Here is a 15,509-nt window from a genome sequence, read left to right on the forward strand (position 1 = left end):
GACCGAGGGTGCTGGCAGCGAAAAGACAACAAAATGCGAGATGCGGGAGTGTTCCCGGGTCACCGCGGCGTGGTGCAGAAAGAGGGCGTCCCCTGCCGTCCACCCAAGGAGGACATCTGTGCGCAGCATTACCCGGTTGCCATAGAAACGAGCAGCGGGCGGTGGGTGGCTGGGGAAGGAGGCGGGTCGGGAAGGGGGGGGGAGGACCGGCGCGTGGGGGCAGGGAGCTGGCTCCTGCAGTTCGGGCGCTGTCGCCTCCCGAGCCAGAACTCGCCGGAGGGGACCCCCGAGGACAAGGAGCCCCGAGCCCGGCACCAGGCCCCCGCCCCACCTGCCATCACGGGGCAGGTGGCCAAGCAGCCCTTCCGGCCCTGGCCTGGCCCAGCCAGGGCAATAAGAGCTCACTTGTCCCCAGCTCGGTGCCCAGCCGGGCTCAGGTAGGCGATGGGGTTCTGGAGAAGTCTGCGTGGAGAGTGGGGACCGAGCGCCCCTGCTTTCCTGCTGGTGCACCTGCTAGCAAACGAGCAGGTCCGAGGGGCTCCGGGGTCCAGGGACCTGCTCTCCGCGTCGCATTGGGACTGTCTCCTGTCTGTCGTTTTGTCTCTCCTCTGTACCTCCCTCCCTGTCTGCACCACAGGTGTGACTTTGTAGAGCTGCCCCACTCCCCAGAGGCAATGGGCTCAGGCGCTCCCCAGGTCCATGCCAGACAGGGAGGGGCCAGGCGTGGAAAGGAGTGCGCTTGTTCTCACCCTCAACCCCCATCCCCCACCCCGCCAGGGATCTGCTAGTCTCTGGCCGTTTGTCCCAAACCTCCGTCTGACGCCAGAACCTCTGGGGTGACTCCTGGGTGGTCTTGTACCCTGGGTTCCAAGTCAGGACATATAAGTCCCTCCCCGCTTGGGATGGGATGGGGAGGATGGGATGACCCTGCAACTCTCAAAGGGCTCTTGACCCAACCCACCGGCCAGCCAGGGATTTCCACGTTGGGGTGGGTGGCTTGTGGCCTTCCTCCGCCTTCTCTGTCCCTCTGCAGTGGTGCTGCCGGGGACCTGCTCACTGCTACTGGGGTAGCAGGGACACTGCAGAAAAGCTACCGCTGTTGCTCCGGAGGAGGAGGAGGCAGAGTGGAGCGCTGGGGAGGAGCTGAGCAGAGGTAGCCAGGAAACCCTACCTCCGGCTAGGGCCTCACTTCCGTACCCAGCACCCTCTGGCCATTTGACTGAGTTCTTTGCTTGGTCCTGCACGACCTGTGAGCCTCCCTCCTTCCCCAGTTCTTTCAGAGGCCCGGCTGCACGGTGGAAGCCCCCTGTAGGTTATGGGGTTGCTGATTTCTGCAAATGTCAAGAACAGTCTGGGAGTGTGGGCACAGGTTTTGGGCCTGGAAGGCAGGGGCCTGCCTGGGAGGTGAGAGAGCAGAGGTGGGCTGGCAAGGAGGGGGTCTGGAGTGCCGATCTTCCCCTCACAGCTCCATCTCCCCCCTCCTCCCTCATGAAGCCTTGAAATGGTCTCTATGTGCTTTGCCCTCTGAAGCCAGGCCCACTGGCCTCAGGGTCATCAGCTGCCACCTTGGTCCCCCAGCAGGGCTTAGTTGTCTCTGGAAGACAGGGTCTTTTAACCAGCGCCTGCCCATAGCCTGGCCTCCACTTCCCCCTTCCTGCCTCGTCGGTCCCATCCCCCACCCCGTTCCTGACAGGGTGCAGTTTTTATGTGATGTTTGCTATATATTTCATTGTCATAGTGGGGTGTAGTACCCATACCCAATTATCTGCAGCCAGGCTGAGACCCCATTTTCCCCAAGAGCTCCTCCCACACAACAGAGAGCCCACGTGAAGCCCTGGCACTCAGAGACCTGGAGCTGAGAGAGAACTGGGCTCCATCCAGGCCATGAATATGTCAGCTGCCCAGCCCCTAATTCTAAAGTCATTGCTCCTCTCCTCTCAGCTGTACCCCACCACTAGAAGTCCCCCTGGCTTCAGAGTAATAGGAACTCTGTACCCACCTTCTGCCCCCTACCTGCGACCCCTCTCCAAGGTGCCCCCCAGTGGGGAGCTCTGAGGCCCTGTACCTGCCCCACTGTAGGTCTTCTAGGGAAACCTTAGAGATAAAAGCCAGACCTCACCCCAGCTCTCCCTCTGTCTCTGGGAGGAAACTTCAGGTCTCCTGGCCTGGAAGACCCAAGTCATCCTCCTCCTCCACCTGGCGCCCCTATGCCTTCCAGACCTCTCTGTCCTACCTCTGCTCAGTCAGCTGCCACCATAATGCTGTGGTTCTACCTCAGGGCCTTTGCCCTGGCTGGGCCCTCAGGCTGGATGCTCCTCCCTCGGGTCTTTGTATAGCACAGTTCCCAGCCCTGGCCGTGGTCCCCTCCCCCCCTCCATGCCATCCTTCTCCACAGTACTTGTCAGCATGCGGCCTGCTCTGTCTCGCCAGTCCAGCCCCTTAGAATGTCGTCCCAGGCTCGGAGCTCTCCACTGCAGCTTGCCTCTGTTCTGAGAGCCAGGGTCCCTGCCTCAGGAGGGACTGGCACACTCCTGAGCTTCAGGGGGCTCTGGGATTTGATGTCCGCAGTGGGAGGGCAGCGTCCTTACCTAGGCAGTGGTCCAAGGCCCCAGGCTGTGATGCGGTGTGACTCCCCTGAGAGACTGGAATGCTGGGAGAGGAAGCTGCCACAACTGCCCCCACCACACTTCATCCTGCCAGCACTCCCTCCTTCTTTCTGTCACCTGGGGTCTCTACTGTGGGAAAACCCCGTCATGTCCCTACCAGGAGCGTTACCCATGCCCGCATAGCTCTACGCAAAGCTGTCCTGGATGCATGGGTTCAGGACAGACTGGACAGACTGGTGCCTAGAGAGGGCACTGGCATTTGATCACTGGCTAAGGGGGTGAATCTAGAGCAGAGGGCAGACGGCGGTGCTCCCAGCCCCCCCTTCTGTTCCCCATCTTTGGGTACTCACTTAAGACCCCTCACACTTTGCCTTGAGGCAGGATGGGAAGGTAGAGCCCCCTGGGTCCCTTGCCCTGCAGACTTGGAGCTAAAGCCTGGGGTGAAGGCCAAGCCTCACTCCTGCTGGACAGTTCAAGGCCTTTCTTTACTGTTACCATCTCACCAGAATGTGTGTGCCCTAAGGTGGCGGGGACATGTTGTGCCTCCCCGTCCAGCAACAGCTCACCCAGGGAAGATCTGTGGGGCAGGACATGCTGAGTCCTTCACCAGGCTGGGAGTAGTCCCACATGTGGGACTGTGTTTGGGGGTGAAAATCCAGAGCAGGTTGGAGGGTGCCCTCTGAGGATCTGCCCTCTAACCCCTTCTGGAGTCCACCAAGCTTCTGGTTGCTCAGTAGCGCCCCCTGGGCCCTGGGTCTCCCTGGTGCCCCGCAGCACAGGTGAGACAGGAGTTCTGCCTGCTGTCTCCTTTAGGGGCCAGCATCTGTGAAGCCATCATTTCGAAGAGAAGTCCCCTGGGGACCTGCAGGCATATGAAATAGGGTCAAATGCATTTGTTTGTTTTATCCGAGACATGGTCTCATGTAGGTCAAGCTGCTTTAAATTAGCCGTATAGGGAAGGCTGATTCTCCTGCCTGCACCACTGCCTGCTGGGAGAACAGGGGTGCACCACGACACATGCCCAGGCCCGGCTTCTCACCAGGACCCCGGCGTCCGAGATGAACCCAGCAGTTCAGGAGGAGCGCCAGCCGTTGGCTGACTCAGCGGTGTTGACCATAGAGCAAGGCCGGCCTGCCTCTGCCCACTGTGCTGGTGACCCATTCTCCATCTGCCCCAGGATAGGTGGTATGCACTCCCTCGGCTCCCCAAGTGAGGAAACTGAGGCTCAGGTAGCTGAGGTCCCACCACTGAGAAGTGGCAGCACTGTGATTTGAACCCAGTCTTCAGTCCTCCATGGCCTGGGGGTCAGTGTGCTGCAAAGCCAGGGTGGGGTCCTGAACCCCCACTGAAGGAGGGGTGTGAGGAGACAATGGATTGGGAGAGTTCTGTGTGAGTGACCAGGGGCAGCAGGCTTGAGGAAGCACGGCCAGAGGAGGCTGGACTGGAGGAGGGGTGGGGTGGGGAGGGATGTGCGGGACAACACAGCACCTCACCGCTAAGCCCACTTCTTTGTACTGCATGGCATCCCAACAGAGGCTTGTCTGCCTTGCCTATTTCTTTGTTGTTGTTGTTTCTAGACAGGGTTTCTCTGTGTAGCCATGGCTGTCCTGGAACTCTATTTGTAGACCACACTGGCCTCAAACTCACAGAGATCCACCTGCCTCTGCCCCCCAATGCTGGGACTAAAGGTGTGTGCCACCACTGCCTGGCTTGATCTGACCATTTCTAAGGGAGAAGAGAGCTGGGAGCCAGTGGGCGTGTGTGGAACTGGAGGCTGCTCTGACTGACCCAGGAGTCTGAGGACATTGCAGTGGTGGGCTGGACACCTGGGAGCAGGGACAGAGGAGGACCCAGCCAGCCCAGAGTGCCTTGGGTGCTGTGTGACCTAGGCCTGCTGCTTCACCTCTCTGCCCGCTCGCACACACCCACACCCCATGCTCTCATCTGGCTTCCTCCTCTTCTCCTGGGGAGGCGGGGCTCAGAAGGGACCCGAAGAGAGGGGGGGTCTTTATCTGTAGCCAGGGTTGGACCCAATTCCGCCATTCACCACCTTCGTGGCCCTGGCTGTGCCATCTTATCTGCCTCGTGCCTCAGTTTCTCCGCCTTTACATGTAGATGAGGTACACGTAAAGCATGTAGACCGGTACCTAGCCCAGAGTGGACTCTCAGTGAATATGAGCTGGTGCCCGCCAGCATTGATGTCATCACCACTTTTACAGCAGTGGCTGGGGCTCCAACTCAGCTGAGAGCTCTTGTCAGCACGCAGAAGTCCTGTTCAGTGTACACTGGGCATGATAGCCCAGTGACCCTATCACTGGGGAGGTGGAGGCAGGGGCATCAAAAACTCAAGACCATCATCTACTATATAGTGAATGTGAGGCAGCCTGGGCTACGTAAGGCCTGCCAGCAGCAACAATAATATGTGCTATATAATAAAGAAAGTGGACTTGGAGCAGGACTCTGGGCTCCCAATCCTAGGTGCTCTTTCCCTTCAGGGACTGCTAGTTAGAGTTCCCAAGAGACACAGACCAGCAGCCAGGAGATGGGGAGAAGGAGGCTTCTGTGAGGCTGAGAGAGAGGAAAGTGGGGAGCTGCTGGTACATATCTCAACCCCAGCATCAGGGGGCTTGGGAACCAGGGGTTCCCATGTCGCTAGGCAGGAGTGCCCCCAGCGGTATTATCTTTCCTCTGCCCCCCACCCCTGGCTGTAGATGCCCGTGCACCCTGGGGGAAAGGCTCCTTTCCCTGTGTCCATCCCTCTACTCCACTCTCCACCAGAGCCCCCTCCACTCTGGGTGTGCCCCTTCAGTCCCGCCAAGTGGGCGTTGGCCCCTAGAGTCTCCCACCTGCTTGGTCCTTGCTCCACCTCCAAGCCAGTGGGTACAGACACAGGACAGACAAGCAAACCCGTGCTTACTGGCTGTTGCTGTGACCCTCATGGCCTGAAGCAGTGTTAGCTGCTGGGCAGCTGGTCACCTTGGAATGACTGTTCCCTGGGACCCTGTCATACTTACCCAGGCCCCGACAGACTCCTCACAGTGACACCCCTGAGCCCATGACTTGGTGATTGCCACCTGTTGATATTGATGATGACCGGCTATAGGGAACCGGATGTGGTGGCCTTTGCCTCGCCTAGGAGCCTGCTGGGTGTGACACAGGAAGTGCCAGATGCCAGTCACACCCACTTCCTGACCCCTGAAACAGCCCCATCATTAAGAAGAACGTGGCCTTTTGTAGGAAGAGAACCTCCTCCTGCCTGCGAGTGTGTGTGTGTGGCACTGGGGGCTCATTTGACACCCCTCTTCCACCATCTAACCTGCCTCCCTTCTAAGCACATCCCATGTGGGTGCAACCCGGAGTAGCTGGAACACACACGGCCTAGAATCTGCCCTGGACTGGGCTGGATAACTCAACTAATTCATTCTCTCTCTCTCTCTCTCATAAATTAAGACTTTTTATTTTTAATCATGTGTATATTTGTGTGTGGGTCTGGTGCCTGGACTTACAGGAGGTTATGAGCCACCTGACAAGGGTGCTGGGACCCAAACTCCCGTCCCCTGGAAGAGCAGCCAGCATTCCTAGCCTCTGGGTCGTCTTTCCAGTCCCACATCTAATTCTGAAGTCAGGTCATTTTCCAACAAGGCCTAGAGGGACCACATAACTGCCCAGAGTCAGAGCAAGTTGGTACTGGACCTTTCTTGTGCTACATGCTACCTCAGCTGGGAGCCCAGGAGAGTCATGCAAGCCCTGCTGTCGGAGCCTTGGGGCTCTCGGCCTGACACTCCAGGTCCTAGTCAGACTGTCCCTGCTGATGCTGGGAGGACACCCTCAGCCAAGCTCCCAGGCCGTAGATTCTTACTCCAGGGTGAATTGGTTTTGTTGTCATTGAGACAGGGTCTTACTATGTAGCCATGAATGTCCTATGTAAACCAAACAGACCTCAAACTCGGAGAGATGCTCCTGCCTCCTAAATGCTAGTATTAAAGGTTTGTACCACCACCTACGACACCTTTTTTTTGTTTGTTTGTTTGTTTTGTTTTTTTTTTTTTTTTGGAGACAGAGTTTCTCTGTGTAGCCCCAGCTGTCCTGGAACTCTCTGTAGACCAGGCTGGCCTCAAACTCACAGAGATCCACCTGCCTCTGCCTTCTGAGTGCTGGGGTTAAAGATGTGTGCCACCACCGCCCAGCCCAACTTTTTTTTTTTTAATTTCTTTTACTTTGTGTGTAGAAGTGTTTGGCCTGTATGTGCATCTGTATACCACATTGTATACAATGCCTGTGGAGGCCAGAAAAGAGCATTGGATCCCCTGAGGCTGGAGTTAGCTTGTTGTAAACCACCATGTGGGTGCTGGGATTGACGTCAGGTCCTCTGGAAGAGTAGCCAGACCCCCCCACATGCACGCATGCACATGCACGCACACACATGCAGACACACACGCACACACGTGCACACACATGCAGACATGCACACACACACGCAAAGACACAGGCACACACACACCACTTTAGTTTTGTTTCTGAAATACAGTTCGTGGGCTGGGAGATGGCTCAGTGGGTAAAGCACTCCCACACATACCTGAGGACCTGACCCCTGGTCACCACGCGTCCTAGTTGGCTTTCTGTTAATGTAACAGACACCACGACCCAAAGCAGCTGGGGAGGAGAGGGTTCATTTGACTTACACACCCCAATCACTGTTGGTGGCTGAAGGTCAACAAGAGCAGAGGCAGGAAACACGGGGACGCTGCTGACGGACTTGCTGGTCCTGCTTTCTCATGGGGCCCAGGGCCACCTGCCCAGGGTGGTCCTGCCCACAGCGGGCTGGGCACTCCTACGCCAACCGTAAATGAAGAGAATGCTTCCACAGAGATCCTTAAAATCATGCACATGATTTAAAAGAAATTCAGGGGGACTGGAGAGATGGTTCCGTGGTTAAGAGCACTGGCTGCTCTTCCAGAGGACCCGGGTTCAATTCCCAGCACCCACAACTGTCTGAAGATCCAGTTGCAGGGGATCTGACACCTTCAAACCAATGCATATAAAATAAAGTTAAATAGACCATAAAATATATAACAAAAAGAAATTCAGTTTATCCACAAGCAGAAGTGTGAGAGGCTCAGGTGATCCCAGTGTGAGAGACCCGTTCCACCCGGCTCCCAGTCCCACACTTTTCTGAGGCTTACCACCATTCCCATTTTGCTCTGTGGTCTTTCTAAAATAGTCCCTTTTATATAAAACAGTCCCATGTATATATATATATATATAGTGTGCGTGTGTGTGTGTGCGCGCGTGTGTATGTGTGTGTGTGTGTATTTTCCAGCCAGGCCGCTCTGCATGGTGTCGCATCACTTGGCCTGTGTGGCTTGGGATGGGTGCAGGCTGCAAGTCTGCTCTGTCATTCCCTTAGCCAGTGCCCCAGCAGCATGGACTTGGGTCACCCCCAGCCTTTGTTGACCCGTCCTGTTGCACTGAACCAGCTTGTGGTTGTTTGGCTTGTGCTCTGAATGGGAATTCCTAGCCAATACTTGGCGGGGGAGAATACATCCTGTGAGACCAGGCCATGACAGTACCGCCCCATCCCCCGTCACAGAGGCCAAGAGGCTTGTGGCAATTCTGATCTTCAGTCCCAGGTGCCACAAGGAGGCCATACTGGATCATCCCAGGAATGGGGCACCAGGCCCAGAAGGAGAGAGACGGGGCTGGGGGAGGGGCATCCTTCACCCAGGATCCTCATGTCTTGGTGCCACTTGCTTTGAGCCTGAGGGACAGTGAGTGGCCTCTCCCAGGTGGAGCTGAAGCTTGCAGAGCTGGTCAACCCTCACCCAGAGACCTTACGGGTCAGGGTTCAAGCCCATAGCTGCATCGCACAGACAAGGAAATGCCCAGGAGCCGTGGCTGCCTCTTTGAAGGCTAAGCCCTTGGTCCTCTGTGGCTTGTTTCCTGATCATTGAACAATTCTCAGCTGGGTGACAGTGAGGCCCGGGAGGGGAGGGGTGTGCCCCCTGGCCCCTGGGGCAGAGCCTGGCCTAGATTGGGCAGCTGTGATGCTGATGACAGATCCGGGGCAGACACAGGCCCGGGATATTGTGTAGATGACAGTGTGACCCCCAAGGCCGGAGAACCACGTGCTCAGCCGTGTGCGGGAGACTGCAGACAGCTAATGGGGCCGTCGAGGCAGGACTTGGGCAGCCAAAAGAAGACGGGCAGGGTCCAACTGGAAAAATTGGGGGAACCCTTAGCTCGGGATATAAGTGGGAGAAAGATCTCCTGTCATGACAGAAGCTGGGACTCCAGGGAACAAGACCAGAGGCTCTGTGTTGAGGCCAGGGGAATCCAGGATCTAGTGTCGGGGTCCAGCTGGGTCAGGCGGTGCTGAGGAGAGGGGGGCACCAGCTAGGAAACTAACTGGCGCTCCCTGGTATGTGAGGAAGGCTTGTATAAGCTGGAAGGGAGGGCTTCCTCAGGGAGATGGCTTTTGAGGAGAGGCTGTCAGCAGAATCCTGGGAGGGAAGGAGCAGGCATGGAGACCACGCACCAGAAACTACAGACTGAATCCTGGGGTTATCCTTGGCATGGGAAGCCCTTCCAGGAGGCCGCCATCCCAGTTTGAGGCTCATCTCTGTGGCCCTATCCCTTGCAGCTTGTGAGCGCGAAGTCCCTGACTGCCCATCCGCACCTGCCTGGCTCCTTCCGGCTACGCCATGTCTGGCTCCTATGATGAAGCCTCGGACGAGGTCACAGACAGCTTCTGGGAGGTGAGCGGAGGTCTAGGCTCTTGTCTGTACCCCGACTCAATCCATGACCTCAGCCTTGCTCCCCAATTCCTTGGGCCTCTTCAGAATCCCCAGTGTCCAACAGGCAGCTGAGGCCTGCAGTTGCTCCCTGGACGCTGCCTGTAGCAGCTCACACTCTGGGACCAGGTCCCTCCCGAGTGGACAATGCCCAGCCCTTCCCACCAGCGTCTGCTGTACTTCACAGTTCTCATAGCCTACCTAGCTGTTCCCGCTCTACCCCCTGCATGGTGGGCAGAGGGTGGACTTCTGAACCGGAGAGCTGGGTCTATAAGCCAGCATTTCAGGGGCTTCTGAGAGTATTTGAGCCTTGGAGGAAAAAAAAATATATATATATATTGCTTTTGGCTTTGGAACCAAAAAGCAAACTGGCGGGCCTAGATTAATAAGTACTTAATGAGATGTCCACAAAACATAATATTATGTCAAGAAACAGTAGCTCCGCTTGCGCTTATATGACTCGTATAAATATAATAGATTTAGCTCACAAGAGCAAAATGAATAATTCATTCTAGTCCAAGTCCAAATTATATAAAACCCCTTCTGCTTTTTATGGCAGTGAGGAGGTTTTGGAGGAGGTGGGTAGGTGGAGACCGTGTGGTCTGACGTGGAGTTCCGGGACTCCGCGAGGTGGATGACAGGAGGCGCCGCGCCCCCTGCAGGCCAGGGCCAGGATCACAGGGGCTCCCGGTCACTAGCTGCTCTGCCGCCAGGTGGGGAACTACAAGCGGACGGTGAAACGCATCGACGATGGTCACCGCCTGTGCAACGACCTCATGAGCTGCGTGCAGGAGCGCGCCAAGATCGAGAAAGCCTATGCGCAGCAGCTCACCGACTGGGCTAAGCGCTGGCGTCAGCTCATCGAGAAAGGTGCCCCACCCCCGGGCTCTAGCGGGTGCCCCAGGGCGGGACCCCAGTGCACCAGCATCCCAGCCACAGGGCTTTTCACAATCAGGGTGCCCCTTTATTCTCCTACTTTGTACAACTCGAGAATGAAAACACACACACACACACACACACACACACACACACACACACACAATCATCAGTTTTTCTTTTGAAAGAAACGTCCCAAAAAGTCACATTTATAGTGCAGAGAAACCCTGGCTACCCTGAGCCAGCTTCACCACTAACAATAACATTTCACTGTAGCTTTCTGTTTCATTTTGAGACAGAATCTTATGTAGCCCAGGCTGACCTCCAACCCTCTGTGTGGCTGAGAATGATCCTGAAATCCTGATGTTTCTTCCTCCCCTTCCTAAATTGAAGATTCCAGGTGTAGCTGGCCATGCCTAGCTTCTCTCTCTCTCTCTCTCTCTCTCCCTCTCTCTCTCTCTCTCTCCCTCTCTCTATCTCCCCCCCCCCCCCCCCCCGTAACATCTCTCTTGTTTCTTTAGACAGACTGTAACCCTCACACCTAGAGTACCTAGAACTCCCTCTGCAGCCCAGGCTGGCCATAAACTTGAGATCTGCCCCAGGCTTTTCCTCCGTTAGCATGCACGTTTTTTTCTGAACTGTTTTTGGGAAGTTAGCACTAGCACCCTGACCCCCATTCCCAAACTCTCCAAATATCGAAGAACGCCAGTTGCTCGGGCCACCATCCTTCGGCTGTCATAATCAGGGAGTTTATAAAGCTCAGAAAGGCACACGCCTTTAATCCCAGCACTCGGGAAGCAGAGGTGGGTGGGTCTCTGTGAGTTTGAGCCCAGCCTGGTCTACAGAGCGAGTTCCAGGACAGCCAGGACTATACAGAGAAACCCTGTCTCAGAAAGTCAACAACTTAGAAAATAAAAAAAGAGGATGGATAAAAGTTTGGGGACAGTGTGGGAAGGGGTTTCTGTTGCCCCTGGAAGAGGGGAAGCATCAGAGGACTGTGGGCATTGTGTGCTGGGGTCCCTTAGCTCCCTGACTTTCCCTCAGGTCCGCAGTATGGCAGTCTGGAGCGGGCCTGGGGTGCCATGATGACAGAGGCAGATAAGGTGAGCGAGCTGCACCAGGAGGTGAAGAACAGCCTGCTGAACGAGGACCTGGAGAAGGTCAAGAACTGGCAGAAGGACGCCTACCACAAGCAGATCATGGGTGGCTTCAAGGAGACCAAGGAGGCAGAGGATGGCTTCCGCAAGGCCCAGAAGCCCTGGGCCAAGAAGATGAAGGAGGTGCCTCAGACAGGCGGGATGGGGGGGCCAGCTCAGGGGTGGCATGTCACAGGAGGGCATCTGTGGAGAGGGAGGGCACTCACAGGGGCCAGCTCAGGGGTGGCATGTCACAGGAGGGCATCTGTGAAGAGGGAGGGCACTCACAGGACCTCAACATCTGCAGAAAGAACTGTTCACATGGGGTCTCTAGTACCCAGTGTGCTTCCCCTAGCACACAGCCAGATGGCTCCACAGATCCCATGATGGACATGTCTGCAGAGACTGTGAGCCGTGTCGTGTGGGGCAGCTCCTGCAGATGAGGGCATTGGGCAAAGCCTCGTAGCCAGAGCCAGCAGCCGCTTGCCTCTTAAAAGGGCTGCTCCATAGTGTCGGGGGATGGGCAGTTAGGTATTGGTGAGGGGTGACCACGTGCACACCCACCCTGGCCTTCTCCCCACAGCTGGAGGCGGCCAAGAAGGCCTATCATCTGGCTTGCAAAGAGGAGAAGCTGGCCATGACTCGGGAGATGAACAGTAAGACGGAGCAGTCGGTCACCCCTGAGCAGCAGAAGAAACTTCTGGACAAAGTGGACAAGTGCAGGCAGGACGTGCAGAAGGTACCTGTGGGGAGGACATGCAAAGGGTCCCTATGGGGAGGACTGCAGAAGGTCCCTGTGGGGAGGACTGCAGAAGGTCCCTGTGGGGAGGACTGCAGAAGGTCCCTGTGGGGAGGACGTGCAGAAGATACCTGTGGGGAGGATGTGCAAAGGGCTCCTGTGGGAATGGGGGTGGTCCTGAGGGTGGCAGCTAGGAGTTGCAGGCCTCATAAGGCCTCACCCCATCCTCCGCCCTGGTACCCACAGACTCAGGAGAAGTATGAGAAGGTGCTGGAGGATGTGGGCAAAACCACACCCCAGTACATGGAGGGCATGGAGCAGGTGTTCGAGCAGTGCCAGCAGTTTGAGGAGAAGCGCCTGGTCTTCCTCAAGGAAGTCCTGCTAGATATCAAACGGCACCTCAATCTAGCAGAGAACAGCAGGTACCTGTGCATGGCCCACTCAGTCCCAGGTCTGGTGATGGGAGGCGAGGGCAGGGGGACTTGCAGGGGGGTATTGGGAGAGTCTGCAGATGCAGCTGTTGCAGGGGTGGGGTGGTGCTCTCTAGTTACCCCAGAAACACGATCCTGGGTGTCCGTGCATGGCCATGGTCAGGCCACTGGGGCTGAGAGAGCCAGGGCTGCTCCCAGGAAGCATTTGGCTGGGGCTGAAGGGAAGACCTGAGCTCTGTTCCTGGAACTCACATCGGGTAGCTCACAACTGACTGTGACTCCAGTGACAGAGGTTCTGCCGCCCTCTTCTGGCCTCTGGGGACACTTGCAGTCAGATGCACAGGCACACACATATAAAATAAAACTAAAGGATAAATAAATCTTGGGCTGGAGACTCAACTGGTGCACTTGCTGCTCCTACAGAGTTGGGTTCCCGGCACCCCCTTGTGGTGGCCCCACCTTTGGCCTCCAGGCCATAGACACATGTGGTATCCACTCACAGACACATAAATAAAAATAAGTCTCTTAAAAAATGTCTTGCTGAACACCTTTAATCCCCAGCTCTTGGGAAGCAGCAAGCAGATCTCTATGAGTTCAAAGCTAGCCAAGGCTACATAGAAAGACTCTGTCTCAAAACAAAAGTTTCAGGAAAAAAAAAAACGTTAAAAAAAGTTAAAAGCTAGATAGTAGCAGCACACACCTTTAATCCCAGCTCTCAAGAGACAGAGGTAGGTGCACCCACCTATCTCTGTGCGGTTGAGGCTAGCCTGGTCTACAGAGTGAGTTCCAGGACAGCCAGAGCTACTTAGAGAAACCCTGTCTCGAACAACTAAAACAAACAAAAATACAAGTTAAAGGTCTGGAGACACCGCTCAGCAGCAAAGCACCAAGATTCCCAACACCTGCTTGGTAGTTCACAGACACCCTGACTTCAGCTGCAGGGAATCCACAGACACCCTGACTTCAGCTGCAGGGAATCCACAGACACCCCTACTTCAGCTCCAGGGAATCCGCAGATACCCCGACTTCAGCTCCAGGGAATCCACAGACACCCCTACTTCAGCTCCAGGGAATCCGCAGATACCCCGACTTCAGCTCCAGGGAATCCACAGACACCACTACTTCAGCTCCAGGGAATCCACAGACACCCCGACTTCAGCTCCAGGGAATCCACGAACACCCTGACTTCAGCTGCAGGGAATCCAATGCTCTCTTCTGGCCTCCGAGAACACCAGGGACACACATGGCGTAAACACATTCATGCAGGCAAAACACACACACACATGTAAAATAGATAAATGCAATTTTAACAAAAGGCAAGGGGATGCTTCTGCTTCCTGGCTGGGATGTGCCTAGCGTCCTAGCCTCTGAATGAGATGGGAACCCTGTGGCCCTCTCCTGCACAGCTACACCCACGTCTACCGAGAACTGGAGCAGGCCATCAGGGGTGCCGATGCCCAGGAGGACCTCAGGTGGTTCCGCAGCACCAGTGGCCCTGGAATGCCCATGAACTGGCCTCAGTTTGAGGTGAGAGTGGGAAGCGTGGTAAAGGGGGGATCCTTAGCAGGTTAGGAGGGTCCTGACAGCTCAGACCTTTTGGCTTGACTTCTCTCCACCCCCAGGAGTGGAACCCAGACCTCCCCCACACCACTGCCAAGAAGGAGAAACCGCCTAAGAAGGCAGAGGGGGCCACACTGAGCAATGCCACAGGGGCTGTAGAGTCCACATCCCAGGCTGGGGACCGTGGCAGGTGAGTACCTTCCATGGAGTTCCTGCGTAGGAGGGAGACCAACATACTGGGACAGATACATTTTATCCAAGAAGACAAGAAATTACCCCAGACCATAGCTACCATGTGTCCACTGAGAAGCAGATGGGTGACCCTTCAAGACTGCTGTGAGTGAGGTACACAGTATTCTAGGCTCCCACATCAATGGATTCAAGCCTCTGACCAGCCGGGGAATGTGTAAATATGTGCATTTTGCCGGGCGGTGGTGGCGCACGCCTTGAGTCCCAGCATTCGGGAGGCAGAGGCAGGCGGATCTCTGTGAGTTCGAAGCCAGCCTGGTATACAGAGCGAGTTCCAGGGCAGGCTCCAAAGCTACAGAGAAACCCTGTCTTGAGCGACGAGGTAACATGTCCAAGAGAAGGTTCTCCACTCCAGATCTTAGCTGGTATCCATTTAGGGATGGTGCCTCTTTCACAGGGTCACAGGGTCAGACAGTCTCGAGGTCCTCTGCAACACTTCCTCCCTCAGGAGCTGAAATACTAAGGCACAAGGTTCAAGTTGTCAGAGGGTCACTGGCTCTGACCCCGCCCCGTGCATCCAGTCTCTGCCCCAGCCTCGGTAGAATTTGGACCCAAGCTCTGTTTAGGAGAGAGTATTGATAGGATGGGGTCAAGGCCGCTGATCGGGACCTCCGTTTGCACCCCAGTGTTAGCAGCTATGACCGAGGCCAACCGTACGCCGCCGAGTGGTCAGACGATGAGAGCGGGAACCCCTTCGGGGGCAATGAGGCCAATGGCGGCGCCAACCCCTTCGAGGATGACGCCAAAGGGGTACGTGTGCGGGCGCTCTACGACTACGATGGCCAGGAACAGGACGAACTCAGCTTCAAGGCGGGTAAGCGAGCAGGGCTGAGGGGGCGGGGCTAGCAGAGAAGACGGGGCTTGGATTGGGCAGTGCAAGGCTTGGAGACAGGTGTTTCAAGGGTTGGCAGGTAAGGGGGCCAGGGCAGAGGTTTAGGCATGGAGGATGGGGCCGAGTCTCGGGTGCTGGCTGAAGTGGGTCCGGGGCAGCACTTGGTTTTTGAGTGAGGTGTAGCCCCGAATTGGAGTCCAGGTAATTCAGTTGGAGTGCCCTGGAGGGTTCATTTAACAGTTTTGGGCTAAGGGACAGTTCGGACTGAGTGCCTGTCCATCATAACAAG

At 56.1% G+C, this 15,509-nt stretch overlaps 1 protein-coding gene across 2 annotated transcripts in view; it reads left to right on the forward strand.

Moving 5' to 3' along the window:
- The window catches only part of Pacsin1 (protein kinase C and casein kinase substrate in neurons 1), a 39,531-nt gene that overhangs the window by 21,195 nt on the left and 2,827 nt on the right, over positions 1-15,509 (forward strand). The window contains exons 1-9 of one of the 2 annotated variants that reach the window (XM_041634844.1): positions 231-437; positions 9,247-9,361; positions 10,111-10,267; positions 11,318-11,553; positions 11,993-12,148; positions 12,395-12,570; positions 13,986-14,106; positions 14,202-14,329; positions 15,015-15,202. In XM_041634844.1, coding sequence (XP_041490778.1) covers positions 9,308-9,361; positions 10,111-10,267; positions 11,318-11,553; positions 11,993-12,148; positions 12,395-12,570; positions 13,986-14,106; positions 14,202-14,329; positions 15,015-15,202 — 1,216 coding nt within the window. In that variant the 5' untranslated portion in view covers positions 231-437; positions 9,247-9,307. Of the gene's footprint in view, positions 1-230; positions 438-9,246; positions 9,362-10,110; positions 10,268-11,317; positions 11,554-11,992; positions 12,149-12,394; positions 12,571-13,985; positions 14,107-14,201; positions 14,330-15,014; positions 15,203-15,509 lie in introns of those variants that run through there. The other variant, XM_041634843.1, reaches the window with a different exon arrangement.

The sequence above is a fragment of the Microtus oregoni genome, unplaced genomic scaffold (genome assembly GCF_018167655.1).
Source record: "Microtus oregoni isolate MIOR12 unplaced genomic scaffold, Mior012 000046F_ref0000063, whole genome shotgun sequence".
NCBI classification, from domain to species: Eukaryota; Metazoa; Chordata; class Mammalia; order Rodentia; family Cricetidae; genus Microtus; species Microtus oregoni.